Here is a 21,773-nt window from a genome sequence, read left to right as displayed (position 1 = left end):
TGAATGTGAGATAATGTTGGCTAGCATGTCCGCTGCCACTACTGAAAGCCTGCGGGCCATGTTTGCCACACACAGCCTATCCGATGTCCTGGTGAGCGACAACTGGCCATGTTTTACCAGTGCTGAGTTCAAAGAATTCATGATCTGTAACGGGATCAAACATGTTTAAACCAGCGTCCAATGGTCAGGCAGAGAGAGCAGTGCAAACCATCAAGCAAGGCTTGAAGAGGGTAACTGAAGGCTCACTGCAGACTCGTCTATCCCGAGTCCTGCTTAGCTACCGCACGAGACCCCACTCACTCACTGGGATCCCACCTGCTGAACTGCTCATGAAAAGAGAACTTAAGACAAGGCTCCTGTTAGTTCACCCTGATCGACATGAACAGGTAGAGAGCAGGCGGCTTTAACAAAGTGCATACCATGATAGTGCAAATGTGTCACGCGAGATTGAAATCAATGATCCTGTATTTGTATTGAATTATGGACAAGGTCCCAAGTGGCTTCCCGGCATTGTCATGGCCAAAGAGGGGAGCAGGGTGTTTCTGGTCAAACTTTCAAATGGACTCATTCACCGGAAACGCTTGGACCAAATCAAACTCAGATTCACGGACTATCCTGAGCAACCCACCTTGGACCCTACCTTTTTTGATGCCCCAACATACACACCAGTGGCAACCGGCACCACGGTTGACCACGAAGCAGAACCCATCACCACAGCAGCCCAGCAGGGCCCAACAAATGATTCAGCAGCACCAGCTTTCACACCGAGATGATCAACCAGGGCAAGAAGGGCCGCAGATCGACTCACATTGTAAATAGTTGCACTATTGACTTTGGGGGGAGAGTGTTGTTATATATGTATACTTGCATTTACTCTGTACAGCCACCAGAGGGCTCATCCCCTGGAATCCCAAGGGATCCTATAATCCCTTGGCAGCCCTAAGGAGGCTTTACAGGTTGGAGAGGCACTCTGGAGACCTGCAATAAAAGACTAAGGTCACACTTTACTTTGAGCTCGCAGTGTTCAGTCTGACTCTTTCTCCATACACAACAGAAACCACTCAGAACTCTTCTTGCAATGAGTTACTTCAGATGCAGCGACTATTAAGTTGACGATCACTAACATACCCGTGGGAATTTTGATTTCCAATAAGTTGTTAAATATATATAGAAATATTAACTTTAAAATGTAAACTTGCCCTATCGGAAAATTTGTTTACCCGGAATTGCCAAATCCCCGAGCGATCCGGATACACGAGAGTTTCCTGTACATTAATGACCTGCACTTGGGGGTACAGGGCACAATTTCAAAATTTGCAGATGACACAAAACTTGGAATTGTAGTAAACAGTGAGGAAGACAGTAATTGACTTCAAGAGGGCATTGACAGACTGGTCGAATGGGCAGACACGTGGCAGATGAAATTCAACCCAGAAATTCAACTTCTGCTCCTACTTCTTAAAGTGTAAGGTGCTACATTTTGGTCGGAAGAATGAGGAGAGAGAATACAAGCTAAGTGGTCCAATTTTAAGGGTAGGTGCAAGAACAGAGAGACCTGAGGGTGTTTGTGCACAAATCTTTGAAGGTGGCAGGATAGGTTAACAAAGCAGTTAATAAAGCATGTGGGATCTTAGGCTTTGTAAATAGAGGCATAGGGGGAGAAATTTGGGGTATTTGCGTCTCTCCCATTAGCACCCCTGGGAGAAGCTAATGGGGCGCAAACGACTTTTCACCTGGGCGTGGCACTGCTAGCAACTCCCGCAAGCTTCCATGTGAGTTTAGGCGCGGCTATAACTGGTAGCGCCCCGCTGTACCGCATTGGCAATGATGATGTCATCACCATGTGCAGCAAACCGTTTTCGCCCCAGAGTGAAAATTCGGTTGCGTCCCCTGAAGCTGCAGCGGGTGATGACTGCAACAGCTTCGGGTGGCGCGTACTGGGCTCCTGACCACTCGCGGGCAAAATTTAAAGGGGAGGTGGCGATTTTTCCAAAAGACACAGATTTAAGGTGATTGACAAAAAAGAACAGAGGCGAAATGAGAAAAATTTATTTTACACATCGAGTGGTTAGGATTTGTAATGCGCTGCCTCATAGGGTGGTGGAAACAGATTCAATATTAGCTTTCAAAAGAAAATTGGGGGCCAAAATTGGTGAAGGCCAAGGGCCACTCAAGTGCCACACAAAGGACCACTGATGGCCGCCGAGATACCTGATGGTACTTTGGGCGGGAGTTTCGGCAAAAAGTCCTTTGAAAGGGCGCCCGGCGGCAAAAGAGGGACTTATGCTGTCAATCTGGGCGGCAACGGGCGGGAGCTCTCATTCTCGCAAAGCCGCTTGCCGCCCAAGTGCTGCCGAGGATGGAGTCGGGCCCAGGGAGGGTCGAACAGCTGGAAATAAAAATCATCCAAAAAAAACATCGGGACACCTTGAGGGGACCCCATCTAGGTAAGTTGCTGTAAAGAACAAATTTTAAAAATGTTTACTAACCTTTTCTTGCAGGATTTCATATCTACTGTCGGGAATAGACCAGCCTCCTCGCAGCGGTCCTTCCCCATCCTGCCGCCGACTCCCGTCCCCACCAATCTGGCATCTCGCGGGTGGAAGGTCACTTGCGATATTTGGCCATCCGCTGATGTCAGCGGGCGGTTCCCGGCGTTTCTTCCCTCCCGCCCGTTCCAGACCAAATGGAAACTCGCACAGGGCGGAACCCGAGGAGGAATGTCGGCAGATCTTGGCAGCAATGGGCGGTAAGGCCATCAGTTTCGGCCCCTTGGTTAAAAACTTCAAATTGCAGGGATATCGGGAATGAGCGGGGCCTAGGCCTGCCTAATACATTATCTGGCCCAATGACTTGGAGCTGGTTATTCATGACGCGTTTTTAGGCGGGATCTTTAAACGGGCCATCGCCACATTACATTTGAAGTTTAACCTAACATAGTGCTGCCAGTGTACTACAACATTGGCATGCTGCAAACACTGAAAATGGCTGTACAGAGGCAGAGGGTTGCACCCAGGTTCTCTGATGACTCCCTCCATATGCTTATGAAGAGAATCAGAGCACGCAGGGAGATCCTCTTCCCTTCTGATGGGTGGAAGAGACCTCCTCAGGAGACCAAGACAGCCTGGTTGCAGATTGAAGAGGAGGTCACAAGCAGGAATGTTGTCAGGAGGACCTGGGTGCAGTGCCGCAAATACATCAATGATCTCATTAGATGAGTTGCAGTGAATGGTGAGAGATAACAGTACACCCCGCAATAGTGATGAGTATGAAAGGAATGGCTTGGTCATTGTCGGGATGCTTTATGGTATTGGTGTGGGTGGTGCCAACCTGGCGCATCATGTGGCAGCCATATGGGTGTACAGTGTAAAGTGATCTAAATCTGGTTATGATGAGGCCATCCCTGGCCTCCTGGGCAGCAATGTGCTTGGGTGCTGATGCCCTCTGTCCTGGGCAGCATCAGGTGATTGCGGAGAACGTTGGTGATGTTGTTGTTGGTGCTGCTGGTGTGCCTTATGCTGCTGGTGTTGGGGCTGATCGTGGTCCGATTCTAAGGATCAAGGTGAGACAGTAAAAACGGCACCCATGTTGATGGAATAGATGGCAGGTGAAGTAATGATGACAGAAACATTCTGTCAGTGGTGAGAGAGTTCTTCCAATGAGGTGACACTGGATGGAGACTTTGTTGGAAACACTTGCAGTAGGCAGAATCTGTGCTGGAAATGGACTGAACAACAGCTTCTGCCTGAGGCAAGTGATGATCTGTCAGGTGGGAGCTTTTACTGTACATTTCATGCTGTCAAATAATCAGCTGGAACAGTGGCCTAGGAACTCATGCCTCAGTTTGACAGACGTGGTTCCTGAGCTGTGTGAACCCCATGGCCATGCAGGGAAATTTAAAAAGTACCCAAAAAAAGGCTCTTAAGTGCCTGGTAATGATTTCAGTTGGGTCCCCCAGAGCTGTCGGTCGGGTCAGCTCCGCAATGACAGACCCACCTGTGGGAAAGGTGCACGCGAGCAAGATGACAGCGGGTTCATGACCCGTTGTCAAAAATAACAACTTTCCCACCCGACACGCCACTGATCGCACCCACTACCACCCCAGAAAATTCCAGCCTAACTCTCCAAACAAGGTTTAACCATCTCCCACCATCACGGTCCCGCTATAGAATACAGCTGCATTTTGATATGTCTGATGTTATTGCCTCTACTACTTTATACAGCAGGTTATTACAAACATTTATCACTTTTATTGATGTTCTTTGGTTGACTGAACTGACTTGGGTTCATTTGAAATAATATTCTGGTTATACCTTGTCTGTACCATGTAATATTTTATATGCCTCCGGGAGATCCCCTCGTAACCACCTTCTAGGCTGGAGAGCTTGAGCTTACCCAATCATTTTTCATAGCTCACCGCTTTTACAATTAGGGCCAGTCATGAACTGCCTCTCGGCACTAACAATACTCTTGCAGCATGTACCGTGCTTCTAGTTAACTAATTCAAATTGTCCTTATTTCAATCTCTCAAATCCAGTATGGACAAGTGTGGTTGATGACTGTGGTATTGGGGCAGAGCCTTGCACAGAACATAGGCATACAGTGGGAGTCGGAACCTAAGAGAAAAAGTAAGTACCGTTAATATTGTTCGGGTATGTGCTCCTAAAATGAGGTGTGAATAGCATTGTAATCACACCAGAGGACCTTCAGTGAGGGAGGGATCTTTTTGCTCCGATTACTGGGAATCAGATCCATAACCTTGGGTGCAAGAACGCGTAAACGATGGATGCAGTTTGTGCACCAATTTATTTCAGCATCTTCTGAGCAGATCCATCAGAGTGATTTGGACCTTGTTCCTTCCTGTGCTGGTCATACCATTTATTTTTTGCCACTGATCACATACATAGGAAACATATACAGCGATGTGTGCAGCGGTTGGTGTCTGCACTCAAATCCCAAGATACCAGGATGCTCTGGGTGAAGGGGGGAGAGGCTGGTGTGTGTACAAACTTCAAATTGTTAGTGACACCTTTGACCATCGCATGAAATTTAAAATTCTCATCCTCGTGTTCAAATCCCTCCATGACCTCACCCCTCCCTATCTCTGTAACCTCCTCCAGCCCTACAAACTTCCGCGATCTCTGCGCGCCTCCAATTTTGGCCTCTTGTGCATTTCCGATTTTCATCACTCCACCATTAGCGGCCGTGCCTTCAGCTTTCTAGATCCTAAGCTCTGAAAATCCCCCCCTAAACCTCTGTGCCTCTCTACCTCTCTCTCCACCTTTGAGACGCTCCTTAAAACCTACGTTTTTGACCAAGCTTTTGATCACCTGTCCCAATATCTCTATGTGGCACAGTGTCAAATTTTGATGATGCTTCTGCGAAGTCCCTTGGGACATTTTACTACATTAAATGCACTATATAAATACAAGTTTTTGTTGCTGAAATTACCATTTGGGTCAATTCACAGAGAGACAGTAACCACTTGTCCCTTCAACTCAAACAATGGAGGGTTACTTTGCACGCGGTTTATGCACTTTCTCTGACTCCCTCCACTACCTAGCACGTATACAGAGAGGTATGGTGTTGCATGCATGCTGACAATTTCCTTTGAGCTTGTTCCACTATTCAGGTAGATCATGGCTGATTAGTATCTTAACTCCATTACCCGCCTTGGTTCCATTCCCCTTAAAACCCTTAACTAACAAAAATCTATCAATCTCAGTTATGAACTTTTCAATTGACCCCCACCCAGAACAGCTTTTTGGGGAGAGAGTTCCATATTTCCACTACCCTTTGTGTGAAGCAGTGCTTCCTGACGTCACTCCTGAATGGCATAGCTCTAATTTTAAGGTTATGCCCCCTTGCTTTGGACTGCCCCACCAGAAGAAATAGTTTCTTGCTATCTTAACAAATTATTGGGCTCAATTTTCCCCATGCCCGTTTTCTGACATATTGCCCGAGTTACTCTCATTTTTCTAGGCCAGAAATGCGGCAGAAATAATTTGCCAAAGTCCTCATGGAGGGGTGGGGGTAGTGGTGCCTGCTGTCTGCGCCGAAAAACGAAGCCGTACCTTCTGCGCATGAGTGGGGAAAAAAGTTACGTTTTTGATGTCTTTCCAATGGACGCGCATGCTCTGTACAGCTCAGATTTGGCAATCGGTCATTTTTAAAGAGCCAGTTGTGTGTGTGAGAACGTTGAGTGCTGTGAGAGCATTGGAAAAATCACAGCTGCAGCAATACAAGATGCAATGCGGAGCAAGAACCAAGAATTTCTTACAGGAAGAAGTGGAGACACTAGTTACTGTGATTGAGAACAGATGGCAGGAGCTGGACACCAGCAGAGGTCACATAAAAGTTCCACCCAAAGAAATGAAGAAACGCTGGAACCAAGTTGCAGAAGATTACTGCGCAGTGGTGACCACCACGAGATCTGGAGGCCAATGTAAAAAGAAGTGGCAGGACCTTGGATTGTGTAAGTAATATTTTCATTTATTGTAAATGTGACCAGCTGTATATGTCCCACTCCGCAGAAAGACACCCTCTCTAAAAAGTTACATTTTCATCTTTGCAGAGGAAGGTGGCACATAATAAAAGGGAAAGGGCTCGAACAGGAGAAGGCCCGGCAAATCTGCACCCACTACACCCTTGGAACAGAGGGTCGCTGCTTTGACGGGTCCTGCCTGGAAAAAATCAATCAGTACTGCACAAGCTGGGCCCACACTCGAGGGAGCGGGTAAGTCCTGCAAATTCATCATGGTGCTTTAAATCAGCTTGCTGCCTGGCCTGCGATGTGTGAGCCTACTCATGCTACCCACCCTGCCCCCTCCTCTGCTGCTAACTATTTGACTGCTATATTTTATTATGCAGAACTTGAGGCAGAAGAAGATTCAGACGCGGCCGAGCCTGAAGAGGAAAACATCTTCCAATCCAACCCTCCAGACCAACATGGGGGTGAGGGGGAGGGGATGGAGCTGGAGGAAGCTCCCACTGTTGTACTGACTTCAGAGGAGGTGCCGCTCATGGAGGTGACAGCCCCTTCCATGACGAGTGGTTTGAGTGTTGGTGGGACATTCCATGGTTTCACACCTTCCGAGGTTGTGGGTCCCAGTAGTGTGGTGCAGCGAGGCACACCCAGGGCCCCACCGTCCCAGGCTGTCAGTCCCAGTGGTGGGGTGTAGCAAGGCACACCAGGGCCCCACCGTCCCAGGCTGTCAGTCCCAGTGGTGGGGTGTAGCAAGGCACACCAGGGCCCCACCGTCCAAGGTTGTCAGTCCCAGTGGTTGGGTGTAGCAAGGCACACCAGGGCCCCACCGTCCAAGGTTGTCAGTCCCAGTGGTGGGGTGTAGCAAGGCACACCAGGGCCCCACCGTCCAAGGTTGTCAGTCCCAGTGGTGGGGTGTAGCAAGGCACACCAGGGCCCCACCGTCCAAGGTTGTCAGTCCCAGTGGTGGGGTGTGAGCCACACCCATGGGGAGGAGGGGAAGGAAGAGCTTGACTACACTCTCCTGAGACGCAGGATCTAACAGATGTGGTTCAGATGATGTAATTGAGGGCGGAGTGCATTGACCTTACCCGATCACACCTGGATGCTATCAGTGGGGTGAGTGATGAGGTAACGGGACTGTCGGGAGAAGTAACAGCAATGACACGAGAAATGGGAACGATATCTGGGACCATCAGTGTGGGAATAGTGGCCATGAAGGAGGGAATGTCAGAGGTAGTGCAAACCATGTTACTGACCCTGAGGGAGGGAATGTTGTAGGTCATTGAGACAGTGTCAGGGTGCATGAGGGACGGTATGTTGGAGTTGGCTGCTGCAATAAGGGAACACGCCCAGACCCCGCGCCCATTGACAGAATCAACTGCCACTCCCACTCCAATCCCCACCCAGCCTCTGAAGAGCCCAAAGCCGGACCCTCCAACTTGCCACCTGACGCCAATGCCCCCCACCCCCCCCTCAAGAGGTGCGCAATACCCGAGATATTAGAAAGCATAAGCTTGGTACCAAGCCCAGAAACATTGCGCCACTGCCTGTGGGCAGGGGTGGTGGAGTGTCCAAGGCCAAGCGCAGCGGGCGGTCTGAGAATAAGGGGATTGAGAGATGGGTGCAGCCTTTCTTTGCTGCTGTTGTTGTTATTATTGTTACTATTGTAACTGATATTAAAAGTTTTTTGGAAGTAACGAAAATTTCCAAGTTTATAAGTGATCTTAAAGTTTTTAAGTGATCTTAAAGAGTGATCTTAAAGTAAAGTTTGATACAAGAATAATTTTATTAAAGATAAGTTAAGTACATTGTAAACTTTTGAATAAAATATATTTTACATTAAAACTGAATCATGTTCCAGTAACACAACACAACATTACGGAACAGCTCCAAACAGTCCATGTGGAATAGCTGTCGCTGAGCCCTCAGGCATCTGTAAAGTGTTCACGGATGAGCTGCTGGCGCAAGGCTCGAGCAATCGTTAAAGGGACACGATGGCCCGCCCTCCTCCATCGTCGTGCTCCGGCCTCAGGCACTTAAATGGCTTCCTCATCCTCGTCGTCATCATCCTCCTCCTCCTCCTCCTCCTCCTCCTCCTCCTCCTCCTGCTCATCACCTGCATCTTCCACATCATTATCATCAGCCACTCTCACCACAGGTAGGTCTTCCACTACCAGCTGCTGCTGCCTCATGATGGCTATGTTATGCAGCATGCAGCACACAACAGCGAACTGACCGACAATCTCAGGAGAAGTAGCCTCCGGAATGGTCCAGGCATCGGAAACACTTTTTCAAGATGCCAATGGTCCTCTCTATGATGCTGCGCGTCGCAATGTGCAACATGTTTTATTCACAGTCAGCTTCCGTCCGGATTACGTGTAGGGGCATCATGAGCCAGGTGGTGAGGTCGTACCCTTTGTCTCCCAGTAGCCAGCTCTGCCCTTCTGGCTGCTGCTGCTGAAACATGGCAGATAGAACGCTGTCGTGTAGGATGAACGCATCATGGTTGCTCTCAGGGTAGCTTGCATCAACTGACATGATACGATGCATGTCGTCACACGCGAGCTGCACATTAATTGAATGGAAGCCTTTTCTGTTCCTGTACATCTCGGAATCCTCCAAAGGTGTTCGTAAGGTGATGTGGGTACAATCAATGCAGCCCTGTACCTTTGGGAAGCCAGCAATCCTGGAGCAGCCACAACCCCTGTCATGGATTGCTTGGGCGGTTCATGGGGAACTTTATGAAGTCATTCCTACGCACGTACAGTGCAGCCGTCACCTGGCGAATAGAGACATGTGTTGCCTGTTGAGAGATGGCGCACACATCCCCAGTTGTAGCTTGAAACGATCCAAAGTGCAGCTGTAACCTTCACTTCAACTGACAAAGCAGTCCTCCTGATGGTTCCTAGTTGCAGGTCTGCTTTGACCAACTCTCAGACCTCACTTACAACTTCTTGCGGAAACACAGCTTTCAGATACAGTCTGCATCAGATACAGAGGTACAACTCTGTCTCGATATACCCGAGGTGGGTAAGGCCTCCTGCCCAGCACCCTATGGGCTCTCATTTTCCTGATGCGATGAAGTCAAATCAATTGTCTCTTACGTAGCACCATGATGCAGAAAGCTCGCACAAGGTATGCCATTGTCAGTATTGCCCCCATACTTAAATTTTACCTTTGAAAGAAGCTCAAAACAGCAGGAAAGCAGGCAGGCAGGACAGGTTCACCGTTCTCTCTCTCCCCAAGGTCTGTATGGATGGACCATACCCAAAGGTCTTGTGACTTATCCTCTCTTCCCCCTCCCTTTACAAATTGGAGTCTTGTGACTTCTCCCCTTCTCTCTCTCTCTCCCCCTCGCCCACCCCAACCCCATTCATTATAGTCTTCAGTGCAAAAGGCACCTCGCTCCCCGGGCTGTCAGACTTCCGATCGGCACCTCACTCGCTCTCTCTCCTCTCCGCGTACCCCCTGTGGTGTATGTAGCTCACAAATCACTGACTCCACACGGTCTGGTGTTGATCTAACTGCTCTGACCTTTGTCCTTTATTGAACAGCTCCAGAGTGCCTCTCAGGTGTGGTGGTCAGCCTTTTATATTGCCTGTTGCAGGCACTTCCAGGTTTCCCACCACAGTGCCCTCTGTGGTGTAGCATTGTGCTTACATTACATTTAAGGTACCAGGACGATACACACATCAATACATAACATCACACTTCCCCCCCACCAGGACGCAGAACGACGATATACACATCAATACATAACATCACACTTGTCCAACGGAAGGCAGGTAGGCATAGGCAGTGCGTTAGTATGGTACATGTTATCTGGTACATTAACTGGTACATTGACTGGTAACGGATCCCTGATTTCCTTGTTAGCCCTTATCATTAATTGTACTTCATATCCATTATTTTACACAAATACAGTGGCCATTCAGCATAAAAAAATTAATTCTTGTAATAAATTCGCCATCTCACATTTTAGACTCGCTCTGCCTTACAGAAGTCCTTTGTGGGGACCACCTCATGGTAAGGCCCTTTTAAGACTCCTGGGTGCATTTCCTTTTTAAGGCGCCATCTTTGATGCAGGAGGATTCCACGAGGCTTCTCCTTGGACGCCGCCATCTTTGATGCTCTGCTGCTCTGAACACGATGCCGCCGCCATCTTGCTCTCCGCCGCTCCGGATGCCCTCCGCCGCCGCAGCCTCCGCTCCCCTCCGCTGCCACCTGACTTGCTGCCTCTCCTGCAGCCGTCGTCGTCGCTTCTCCGGCGGCCACCGTAGCTGCCTTCCCTGCGGCCGCCGTGGCCGCCGACCTCCAGCTGCTGCCGCCACTCGACACTAACAGCTCCTCGGCGGGGCCCGCCCAACGGCACCTTCCTCGACGGGGCTCTTCCAATCCGCCAGCCATCCTGGATCCCTCGCACCCCGCCCGCAGCTCCCCGCCAGCTCACCCCCCGCCCCCTCCCACTAGGCCCCTCTTTGCAGGGCTGCTTGCCTGTGGGGGCTGAGGCTGCCGGATCTCTGTGTGAGGCCCGGGCCTGGGGCTTGCTCTGCTTGCCTGTGGGTGAATTGAGGCTGCAGCTCCAGCTCGGTCGGCGCTGCTCTCTGGGGACCCGGGGCAAGGCAGCACCCCGGGGAGCAGCAGCCTGTGGAGGAATGAAGTCTTCCCAGCTCCCATGGACCGTCCCCATCCACCTCCGGCCAAGGAGTGTCAGCCCATCGCCTGCAACGACCCACAAAGGTAAACTGTGCGTCTCGTCCCCGTGGGATACCTGCACCATCGCTCTGCCAAGAACAGGTATTAGTTCCCTGGTGTAGGTACGCAGCTTCGCCGTGACCGGGACCAGCTTGGGTCGTGCAGCTGGGTTAATCCACAGTTTATCAAAAGTTCTCCGACTCATTAACGACGGACCCGAGCCCATGTCCACTTCCATACTCACAGGGACTCCGTTGATTTTTACTTCCATTATCACTGGGGCGAATCGTCGGTGCACGTATACTGTCCCAACACCTCATCTTCTTCTGCCTGCTCCTCGCTGGATGATGGATCATTCCCCATCTCCACAGCCACACGGTGAGTCCGATTTCTTTTACACATACGCTGAAGGTGGCCTTTAACGTGGCAGGTATTGCACGTGTACTCCGCAAACCTGCACCGGTGAGCCCCATGGCTTCCTCCACAACGCCAGCATGGTGCTGCTTGATTGGCCCCCCTCAGCGGACTCTGAGTTCCAGGACCCCAAGGTCCGTGCTCTCTGTCCCGGGCAGAGCCACGTTCTGCAGTTTTGTCCGTGTTAGGCGCTATCCTGTGGACAGTGCCTGCTGGGTTCGAGACTGTGTGGATCATTTGCTTGGTGCTGCAAGTCGAGGTCATATGTGCCCTGCTGATGGTGATGGCCTTTGTCAGAGTGACTGTGGGTTCCATGGCTAGTAACTTGTGAAGGAGGCCCTCGTGGCCAATCTCCGTAACGAAAACGTCCCATAACGCCTCGTCAAGGTGTGCGGCAAAATTACACGGCGCCGCGAGTCCCCTGAGGTCCGCAGCATATTTGGTGATATCCTGGCCCTCGGGTCTGCAGTGATGGTAAAATTTGTATCTGGCCGTGAGGATGCTCTCCTTCGGTTTCAACTGGTCACGAATGAGTTCAGTCAGCTCCTCGTATGACTTGTCCCTGGCGCTCCCGGGTGCCAGCAAATCCCTGACGAGACAGTAAACCTCATCTCCACAACTGGAGAGCAATATCGCCTTACGCTTATCTCTCATTGCGTCCGTGTCCTCCATCAGGTCGTTTGCTGTGAAGTAGTACTCGAGCCTTTCCGTAAAGGCCTCCCAATCATTGCCCACGGTAAAATCCTTTAGCGAGCCCAGAGTAGCCATAGTTGCGTGGAGTTCGTCCGCTTCCTTGTCGCCAATGTGGTGTATGTAGCACACAAATCACTGACTCCACACGGTCTGGTGTTGATCTAACTGCTGTGACCTTCGTCCTTTATTGAACAGCTCCAGAGTGCCTCTCAGGTGTGGTGGTCAGCCTTTTATAGCACCTGTTGCAGGCACTTCCAGGTTTCCCACCACAGCGCCCTCTGTGGTGTAGCATTGTGCTTACATTACATTTAAGGTACCAGGACGATACACACATCAATACATAACACCCCCCTCCCCCCCTACGGCTTGTTTTGTAGCCGAACCCCGAGCCGCTGTGTCCGGGCGCAAGGCTGATTCTGCCGGCCAAACCTACGACCCTCCAGCCCTGCTTCAAGGCGTTTGGTGGTGGCGTGTGAGTGAGTAAAAAAATGAGAAAACTTCTGAAATCCAACAAATTTACACTTCTACGTTGACAGGTAAAAAAAAGTTGAACTTTATTATTGATTTTGACAGTGTTCTTGACTCCCTCCAAAATCTTCACTTTAAAAACAATTACTTCTTTCAGCGCAGATTTGTGAATGTGCGCTGCTTTTCTTAAGTGCCCAGAAGGTTTTTCGGGAGTGGCCAGATACACCGACCTAGGAGGAAAAAATATTGGCCAAACTGCGAACAATTGAAAAAACTGCCGCAGACATGAGGGAGCTATGACGTCAAAAAAAAAACTGGCCTAGAAAAATTGTAACTAAATCAGTTTGAAAAAATAAATACGGCAAAATAAACGGCACGCCAAAAAAACGCCGCAAATGACCCGGGAAAATTGAGCCCATAGTATGTACTCAGTTTTTACTCAGAAGGCACCTTATTGTACTTTGATGGTACATAATTAAAACCAATGTTCATTCAAATGATGATTGGAACAGGAGTAGGCCATTCAGCCCCTCAAGCCTGTTCCTCAAAGCTACAAAGTCTTAGCCTAGCTGCAATTAACAGTATGTGCATACGTGGCATTGTTTTTAACTGTGGTGCTATCTCAGGGAACTCCATTGTACCCTGTCCTAGCCAAATCAAAATGTCGAACCCAGTTCGCACCTGTATACCCCTCTCGCCATGCGATACGCTGAAAGGTTGGGATTAGGTTCAGGGGCGGGAGTATGGTTTTAGGGTGGGGGAGGGGTATTCTCTGCTTCTTTTTCCAGTGACACTCTTTAATGTCAAGACGTCGCAATTAAAATGGGATGACTGTGGGGTACAGTCCTTTAGGCCACATGGCAATAAAACTAGTAAGTGAAGGCTGAACACAGAGCCTCGAGGCTGACGATGTGCTTTATTTTTTTTCAGAGGAATGCGAGTGTCCAGGCTCGTGGGCGGGATGCATCATGGAAGACGCAGGGTATGGTTACATAGAATGTACGGTACAGAAACAGATAATTCGATGCGGATGTTTATGCTCCACATGAGCCTCCTCCCATCCCTCTTCATCTCACCCTCTCAGCATATTCTTCTATTCATTTCGCCCTCACGCACTTACCTAGCTTCCCCTTAAATGCATCGACGCTATTAATCTCCAACTACTCAATATGGTAGCGAGTTCCACATTCTCACCACTCTCTGGGTAAAGAAGCTTCTCCTGAATTCCCTATTCGATTTATTAGTGATTATCTTATATTTATGACCCCTAGTTTTGGTCTCCCCCACAAGTGGAAACATCTTCTATACATCTGTCCCATCAAACCCTTTCATAATCTTAAAGACCTTGATCAGATCATCCCTCAGCCTTCTCTTTTCTAAAGAAAAGAGTCCCATCTTTTTCCATCTTTCCTGATAGTTCTAACCTGGTATCATCCTTGTACATTTTTTTTACAACTTCTCCAGTGCCTCTATATCCTTTTTGTAATACGGAGACCAGAAATGTGGACAGTGTTCTAAGTTCCAGAGGGCAGCCCAGTAAGTGTAATATTAAATGAATCTATAGCCATGTCTTATGATTTGGGTGTATTCCAGATACCTTTCCGTGTCCCCAATGCAAACGGTAAGGCTTCCAGAGGCAATCCTGCATTGCCGATGAACTAAAACTTGAACTTGCATGCAAAGTAATGTGGTTTAGCAGGCCGCAATGAACAATGAGGTAAGCCATTGGAAATGACGCCCCTTACAGCCATGAGCCCCGCGCTCTCTAACTGATTGACAAGGATAGACAGTGGGCTGAATGGCCTTCTTCTGCACTGTACGATTCTTTGATTATTGTGAATGGACTGCTCAAGTATTTTTGCTGTTGATAAATAAAGTGTAAGGAAATGAAAATAAGCTGGTCCCCCAATGGCCTAGTAGGAAAGAATATAAGAACATAAGAAATAGGAACAGGAATAGGCCCTTTGGCCCCTCGAGCCTTCTCTGCCATTCATGGCTGATCTGATCATGGACTCAGCTCCACTTCCCTGCCCGTTCCCCATAACACTTTACTCCCTTATCGCTGTCTATCTCCACCTTAAATATATTCAATGATCCAGCCTCCACAGCTCTTTGGGGCAGAGAATTTCATAGATTTACAACCCACTGAGAGAAGAAATTTCTCCTCATCTCAGTTTTAAATGGGCACTCCTTATTTTAAGACTATGTCCCCTAGTTTTAGTTTCACCTATGAGTGGAAATATCCTCTCTGCATCCACCTTGTCGAGCCCCCTCATTATCATATAAGTTTCAATAAGATTAGCTCTCATTCTTCTGAACTCCAATGTGTATAGGCCCAACCTACTCAACCTATCCTCATAAGTCAACCCCCTCATCTCCGGAATCAACCTAGTTAACCTTCTCTGAACAGCCTCCAATGCAAGTATATCCTTCCTTAAATACGGAGACCAAAACTGTACACAGTACTCCAGATGTGGCCTCACCAATACCCTGTACAATTGTAGCAGGACTTCTCTGCTTTTATACTCCATCGCCCTTGCAATAAAGTCCAACATTCCATTTGCCTTCCTGATTACTTACTGTACCTGCATACTAACTTTTTGTGTTTCATGCAGAAGGACCCCCAGGTCTCTCTACTGCAGCATTTTGCAATTTTTCTCCATTTAAATTATAATTTGCTTTTCCATTATTTCTGCCAAAGTAGATAACCTCACATTTTACCACATTATACTCCATCTGCCAAATGTTTGCCCACTCAGTTAGCCTGCCCATATCCCTTTGCGGATTTTTTGTGTCCTCCCCACAATTTGCTTTCACACCCATCTTTGTATCATCAGCAAATTTGGCTACATTACACTCGGTCCCTTCATACAAGTCATTAATACAGATTCTAAATAGTTGAGGACCCAGCACCAATCCCTGAGGCACCGTTTGCCACTGTTTGCCAACGGAAAATGACCCATTTATCCCGACTCTGTTTTCTGTTAGTTAGCCAATTCTCTATCCATGCAAATATATTATCACCAACCCTGTGAGCTTTTATCTTGTGCAGTAACCTCTTATATGGCACCTTATTGAATGCCTTCTGCAAATCCAAATACACCACATCCACTGGTTCTCCCTTATCCACCCTGCTCGTTATATCCTCAAAGAACTCCAGCAAATTTGTCAAACATGATTTCCCTTTCATAAAATCATGCTGACTCTGCTTGATTGAATCAAACTTTTCCAAATATCCCGCTACTGCTTCCTTACTAATTGACTCCAGCATTTTCCCAACGACAGATGTTAGGCTAACTGATCTATAGTTTCCTGCTTTTTGTCTGCCTCCTTTTTTAAGGCACTGCCAGATGTAGTATTGAGCTATGCAGAACAAAACAGTTTGATCCCTTGACCATATTAAATTGGCCAAAGTGAATCCAGCCACTGCATTTGGGCCTCAAGCCTCTTGAGCAGAAGGGGGAATAAAAAGCTGCCAGGGTTCCTGTTCCCGGTGACCTGTGGTGAAAAGTGCATGAACATTGAATGTGGCGGGGGTAGGAGGGGGTGGAGGATAGAGCCAGAGTTGGCTGTAATGTCCTCTGCTTAACTAACTTATCGACACAAGGCTACTGATTTTAAAACGCGGTGGGGTTCGTGTATGGTACAAGTCCCAAAGCGGAGGCGGGGTGGTGGGGCGAACCTGGGAGTCAGGGGAAATGCAGGCTTGGAGTCCAAGCCCAACATCTGGCCAGAATCGCTACCTGGCGGGTGGGCCAGAATTTGGTGGCAGGAGGCCGCAACCTTGGACCGGTGGGAATGGTCTTTGGCAGTCAGTGGAAGGAGGACTCTGGAGGTGATCGGGGTGGTGGGGGGGGGAGGCGGGGGTTTGGGAAATCCAGAGGGAATGGAGCGCAGGGGGATCTGGGGGCGCAGGGGAATCTGGGGGTGCAGAGGGATCTGGGGGAGCAGAGGGGATCTGGGGGAGCAGATGGTTCTGGGGGTGCAGGGGGATCAAGAATCGTGGGGGCCTACCGATCTATACTCACAAGTACAACAGGTGTGTTTCCGCAGGTTCGCCTTGCCCATGGAACTGATTCCCTGTAAGACTCAGTTCCTTCAGGAGAGATGGTGAGGGTGGGGGTAACTTGGCTAAAGGGACAAAGGAAAATGAAAGATACTTGAAGAAAGAGCTCTTGTATTCGCAGTCTTGGCCTTGTGCCCCTTTGATTTGAGCCTGGGTTCAGATGAAAGAGCGAAACCACTTGGCCACTGGTGCGGAACGCTGATGGCCCTTGAGAGGAACGAGAGCATCAATAGGTTAGCTCCACAGAGAAGAAGTAATTGTTTTTTTTTTAAAAAGAGCTTGGATTTCAAAATAGCCCAATGTGTCTCTGGACCGCAGTAGAGGTGCACGGGTGATGAGTGTTCTCAGCTTTGTTTGTGTTACACAAAGGAGTGTGCTCATTGGAATTGCAAAGTACCACACTTGATCTTGATGAGTCTCTTTAATTGCTCAGGCACTTGAACTGAATTTGTGAGGGGGTTACAAGTGCACCTTAACTACATTCTTTAAAAAGAAGACAAACTCTGAAGGAGGAATGTTTTCATTAAGCCTTAAAACATGCTCCACATCAACTCTTTTGATTGCTAATATATTTTATTTACGCACCAATAACCAAAAATCCACCATGTCCTTCCTTCCCTCCCTCTCCCAGACCTCTTCTGGTTTTCTCCAGAGAATAGAGACTTATGTTGGAGTAAGGTTCACGAGTGCCAGCAGTCGTCTGATCCCTGGCCCATGTTCATTTTCATGTGTGAGCCTGGGTGTTGAGTAGTCGTTGGCTGTTCGACAATGTGAGGCACCAGAGCAGAGTCTGATGCCGTCTCCACCTGACACCCGTGTACACTGTCGAGCAGAGGTTACTGAATAATGATTACGGAAGAGGAACCTGTTTCTTACCCTCCTTTCAAGCCCTTAAAACACTTACAAAAAATTGACAGCACAGAAACAGACAGTTTGGCCCAGCTGGTCTGTGCCGGTGTTTATGCTCCACACGAGCCTCTGCCCACCCTACTTTATCTCACCCTATCAGCATATATTTCTATTCTTTTCTCCCTCATGTACTTATCTAGCTTCCCCTTAAGTGCATTTATGCTATTTGCCTCAACCATTCCATGCGATAGTAAGTTCCACATTCTAACCATCTTCTGGGTAAAGAAGTTTCTCCTATTGCACCACTGAAGCTACTTACAGCAACCTCGCGCCTCCACCACTGTACCCCCGTCCCCCCACCCCCCTCACCACCGGCCCTCCTGCTAACCTATCTGAAAGCAACAAACTCAGCACAGATCTGAATCTGGGATCCTTTTGTTTGGATCTTAACTGGAGAGAGATCGAGGAAGCATTGTTATATATCATTATTCTTCATTTTTCTTTGACTGTGTTAGCTGTGACTCAGTGGTAGCACTGTCGCCTCTGAGTCAGAAAGTTGTAGGGCCCACACCAAGGATCTCCATATCCGTTCCATCATCAAGACTGCCTAACACCACCTCTGTAGCATCGCTTGTCTCCGCTCATCTGCCTCATCTCCCTCAGCTCATCTGCTGCTGAAAGCCTCATCCATACCTTTGTTACCTCTAGACCTGACTATTCCAATGCTCCTATGGCTGGCATCCTATCTTCCACCCACCATAAACTTGAGCTCATCCAAAACTCTGCTGCCCGTATCCTAACTCGCACCAAGTCCCGTTCACCCATCCCCCATGTGATATATTCACAGAGCACAGCATACACAGCTCCTAACATGGCAGGCAGCTCTCTCGGAAGCCTCCGGAATCTGCCTGGTTCTGTTTATTATTAACTCTGCAGTTGCAGTACACAATATGCCCACACCACAGTGTGGAGCTACAAACATTACAAGCTTCTCTGCTGCCCGTATCCTAACTCGCACCAAGTCCCGTTCACCCATCCCCCTGTGATATATTCACAGAGCACAGCACACACAGCTCCTAACATGGCAGGCAGCTCTCTCGGAAGCCTCCGGACTCTGCCTGGTTCTGTTTATTATTAACTCTGCAGTTGCAGTACACAATATGCCCACATCCACAGTGTGGAGCTACAAATATTACAAGCTTCCAGACATTACACTTCTCCCTCCTTAATGAAGAAGTTATGACAACAAACATCATACATAACTTTCATGTTTATACATAACACAGGATATAAGTTTAACTTGAACAGAACCTTCCAAACCTGGTGTTGAATCTAAACTCATTCGAGGTTCATCCTGAGGAACGTTTTCCTCCACGGAATTTCCTTGATTTTCATTTGAACTCACTCTAACTTCAGGCTCTTTGTTTTCCTGACTCGGACTCAGACTTTCATTCTGATTCTCTCCTGGATTTGCTTCCAGTCCATTGGATTTAGGATTTGCTACTGGTGTATCAAAACTATCTGATGAGTCAGAAATAATTGAATCATTCCCACCTTCGATTCCTTCCATGTCTGTAGGTAAATTCTGATCAATATGAACAAACCTAACCTGTCCATAATCAAACATCTTTACCAAATATGTGCGAGGACCACATATCTTCACCACTCTTCCTGGTAACCACTTTAACCATTTATGGTGATGGTTCTTCACTCTTGCCTTCTGGTTTAATTTCACACTTCTCTCTTTTACTCTGCCTCTATCATGATTCTCTTTCTGTCTTAATTGTGTCTCTTCTATGGACTGTGCCAAATTTGGTTTTAACAACGAGAATCTGGTTCGTGGCTGTCGTTTGAGAAACAACTCTGCTGGTGTTCTACCAGGAGTTGTATGAGGAGTATTTCGATATGTAATCAAAAAATTAGCCAATTTGTGATCCAATGACAACTGTCGTTTCCTTGAATTTGGATCTAACATTTGTTTTATGAGGGCACGTTTTACAATTTGTACAGTGCACTCTGCTGCACCATTCAAAGCAGGATGGTATGGTGGAACCTTGGTATGTTTCACACCATTTTTGCTCGTGAATTGTGCAAAGTCTTCTGAACGAAATTGTGGTCCATTATCTGAAACAATCTCTTCAGGGAGGCCAAATGAAAAAAATAATTTTCGTAAAATGTCCAATGTTTTACTTGTTATTTTCCACATTGGAAACACCTCAACCCACTTCAAATGGCTATCAATCACAATGAACAATTGTTGTCCTTCTAACTCAGCAAAATCAATATGTAGCCTTTACCACACTCTGGAAGGCCATTTCCATGGCTGTAATGGTACTGTTGGTGGTTGCTTGCTTACCGCTTGACATGTCGTACACTGACTCACGATGTACTCTATATCTTTGTGAAGACCTGGCCATCATAAATAACTGCGTGCAAAACTTTTGGTCAAGCACATTCCCAGGTGCTGGTCATGGAGGTCTCCTAATAATTAGGAACTGAATTTATTTGGTATAACCACTCTTGCACCCCATATGATACAATCTTTATCGACCGATTATTCATTCCTACGAATGAAGAATGGATGTGTATTTTTGTCTGTTTCCTGGTTTGGCCATCCATTTGCAATATACTCATACACCTTTGACATCACTGGGTCAGGTTTGGTTGCTCTACTAATCTCTTCAGCTGTGACTGACAGTTCATCAATGTATGAAAAATAAAACACTTCTTCTCTATCAGGTGTAACTTGTGATGGGGAAGGCAATCTAGACATTGCATCAGCATTACTGTGATCAGCTGATCGTCTGTATTCAATATCTTATGTATATGCTGACAAAATCAAAGCCCATCTCTGCATTCGGGCTGCAGCTAATGTTGTAACTGGGGACTTTGGATGGAGGATTGTTGTTAGGGGCTTATGGTCCATAATGATGGTAAACTTACGACCATACAAGTATTTGTGAAACTTCTTGACCCCAAAAATGAATGCCAAAGCTTCCCTTTCAATTTGCGCATAATTACTCTCACTGGCACTGAGAGTGCGTGAAGCAAAAGCAATTGGTCTCTCCTCCCCACTACGTGATACATGAGAGATCACTGCCCCAACTCCATACGGAGAGGCATCACATGCTAGCTTAATCTCCTTAGATATGTCAAAGTGAACTAACATGGTGTTCTCTACCAATTTGCTTTTACACTCCTTGAATGCTGTATCGCATTCTTTTGACCATTTCCAATGGACCTGTTTTTTCAAAAGTTCATTCAGTGGATGTAATACTGTAGCCAAATTTGGTAGGAACTTCCCATAATAGTTCAAAGGACCCAAGAATGAACTAAATTCAGTGACATTCCTGGGAGTGGGTGCATTTCTAATTGCATCCAATTTTTCCATGGTTGGATGTAAACCATCTTTGTGTAGTCTGTACCCCAAGTACTCCACTGAGTTTTTAAATAACTCACACTTAGGAGCAGACACCCGTACTCTGTGCTTCTCTAGCCGTTTGAGGACTTCATTCAATATGTTATTATGAATTTGCCTATTTGGTGCTGAAATTAGTATGTCATCTAAATAACATACTACCCTTTCAATACCTTGCAAAATCTGGTTCATCACCCCTTGGAATATGGCAGGGGCGGAAGACACTCCAAACGGTAGCCTATTAAATTGATATAAGCCTAGATGAGTATTTATAGTCAAACATGAGTATTGGGGACATTACCCTCTAGAACCTGGTTTACGGTTACATTATAATCACCACACAATCTTACCTTACCATAAGACTTAGGTACAACAACAATGGGTGTTGCCCAATTACATCGATCTATCTTACAAATAATGTTCTCAGTCTCTAGTCTTTTGAGTTCTTGCTCAACTTTCTCCTTGAGTGCATATGGTACGGAACGTGGCTTGTAGTAAACCAATCTAGCGTCCTTCTGTACCCTGACACTCGCCTTGAAGCCTTGGATGGGACTGCCCGTTTCGCAGAACACCTTCGGATACTTCTTGATAACCTCATCCGTTGATGAAAATCTCGCTTCCACACTGAAAATCTTACTGCAATCCAGCTTCAGTGAGCTCAACCAATTTCTTCCCAGTAAGGC

At 47.5% G+C, this 21,773-nt stretch overlaps 1 protein-coding gene across 3 annotated transcripts in view; it reads left to right on the top strand.

Annotated features, from left to right (window-relative positions):
* The window catches only part of LOC139260061 (disintegrin and metalloproteinase domain-containing protein 23-like), a 304,045-nt gene that overhangs the window by 191,819 nt on the left and 90,453 nt on the right, over window positions 1-21,773 (top strand). For all 3 annotated transcript variants that reach the window (XM_070876183.1, XM_070876182.1, XM_070876184.1), the window contains 2 exons: window positions 4,538-4,628; window positions 13,688-13,739. In XM_070876183.1, coding sequence (XP_070732284.1) covers window positions 4,538-4,628; window positions 13,688-13,739 — 143 coding nt within the window. The remainder of the gene's footprint in view (window positions 1-4,537; window positions 4,629-13,687; window positions 13,740-21,773) is intronic.

The sequence above is a fragment of the Pristiophorus japonicus genome, chromosome 3 (assembly GCF_044704955.1).
Source record: "Pristiophorus japonicus isolate sPriJap1 chromosome 3, sPriJap1.hap1, whole genome shotgun sequence".
Classification (NCBI taxonomy): domain Eukaryota; kingdom Metazoa; phylum Chordata; class Chondrichthyes; family Pristiophoridae; genus Pristiophorus; species Pristiophorus japonicus.
The sequence above is the reverse complement of the archived record's forward strand: the minus strand, read 5'-3'. Positions and strand labels throughout refer to the sequence as shown.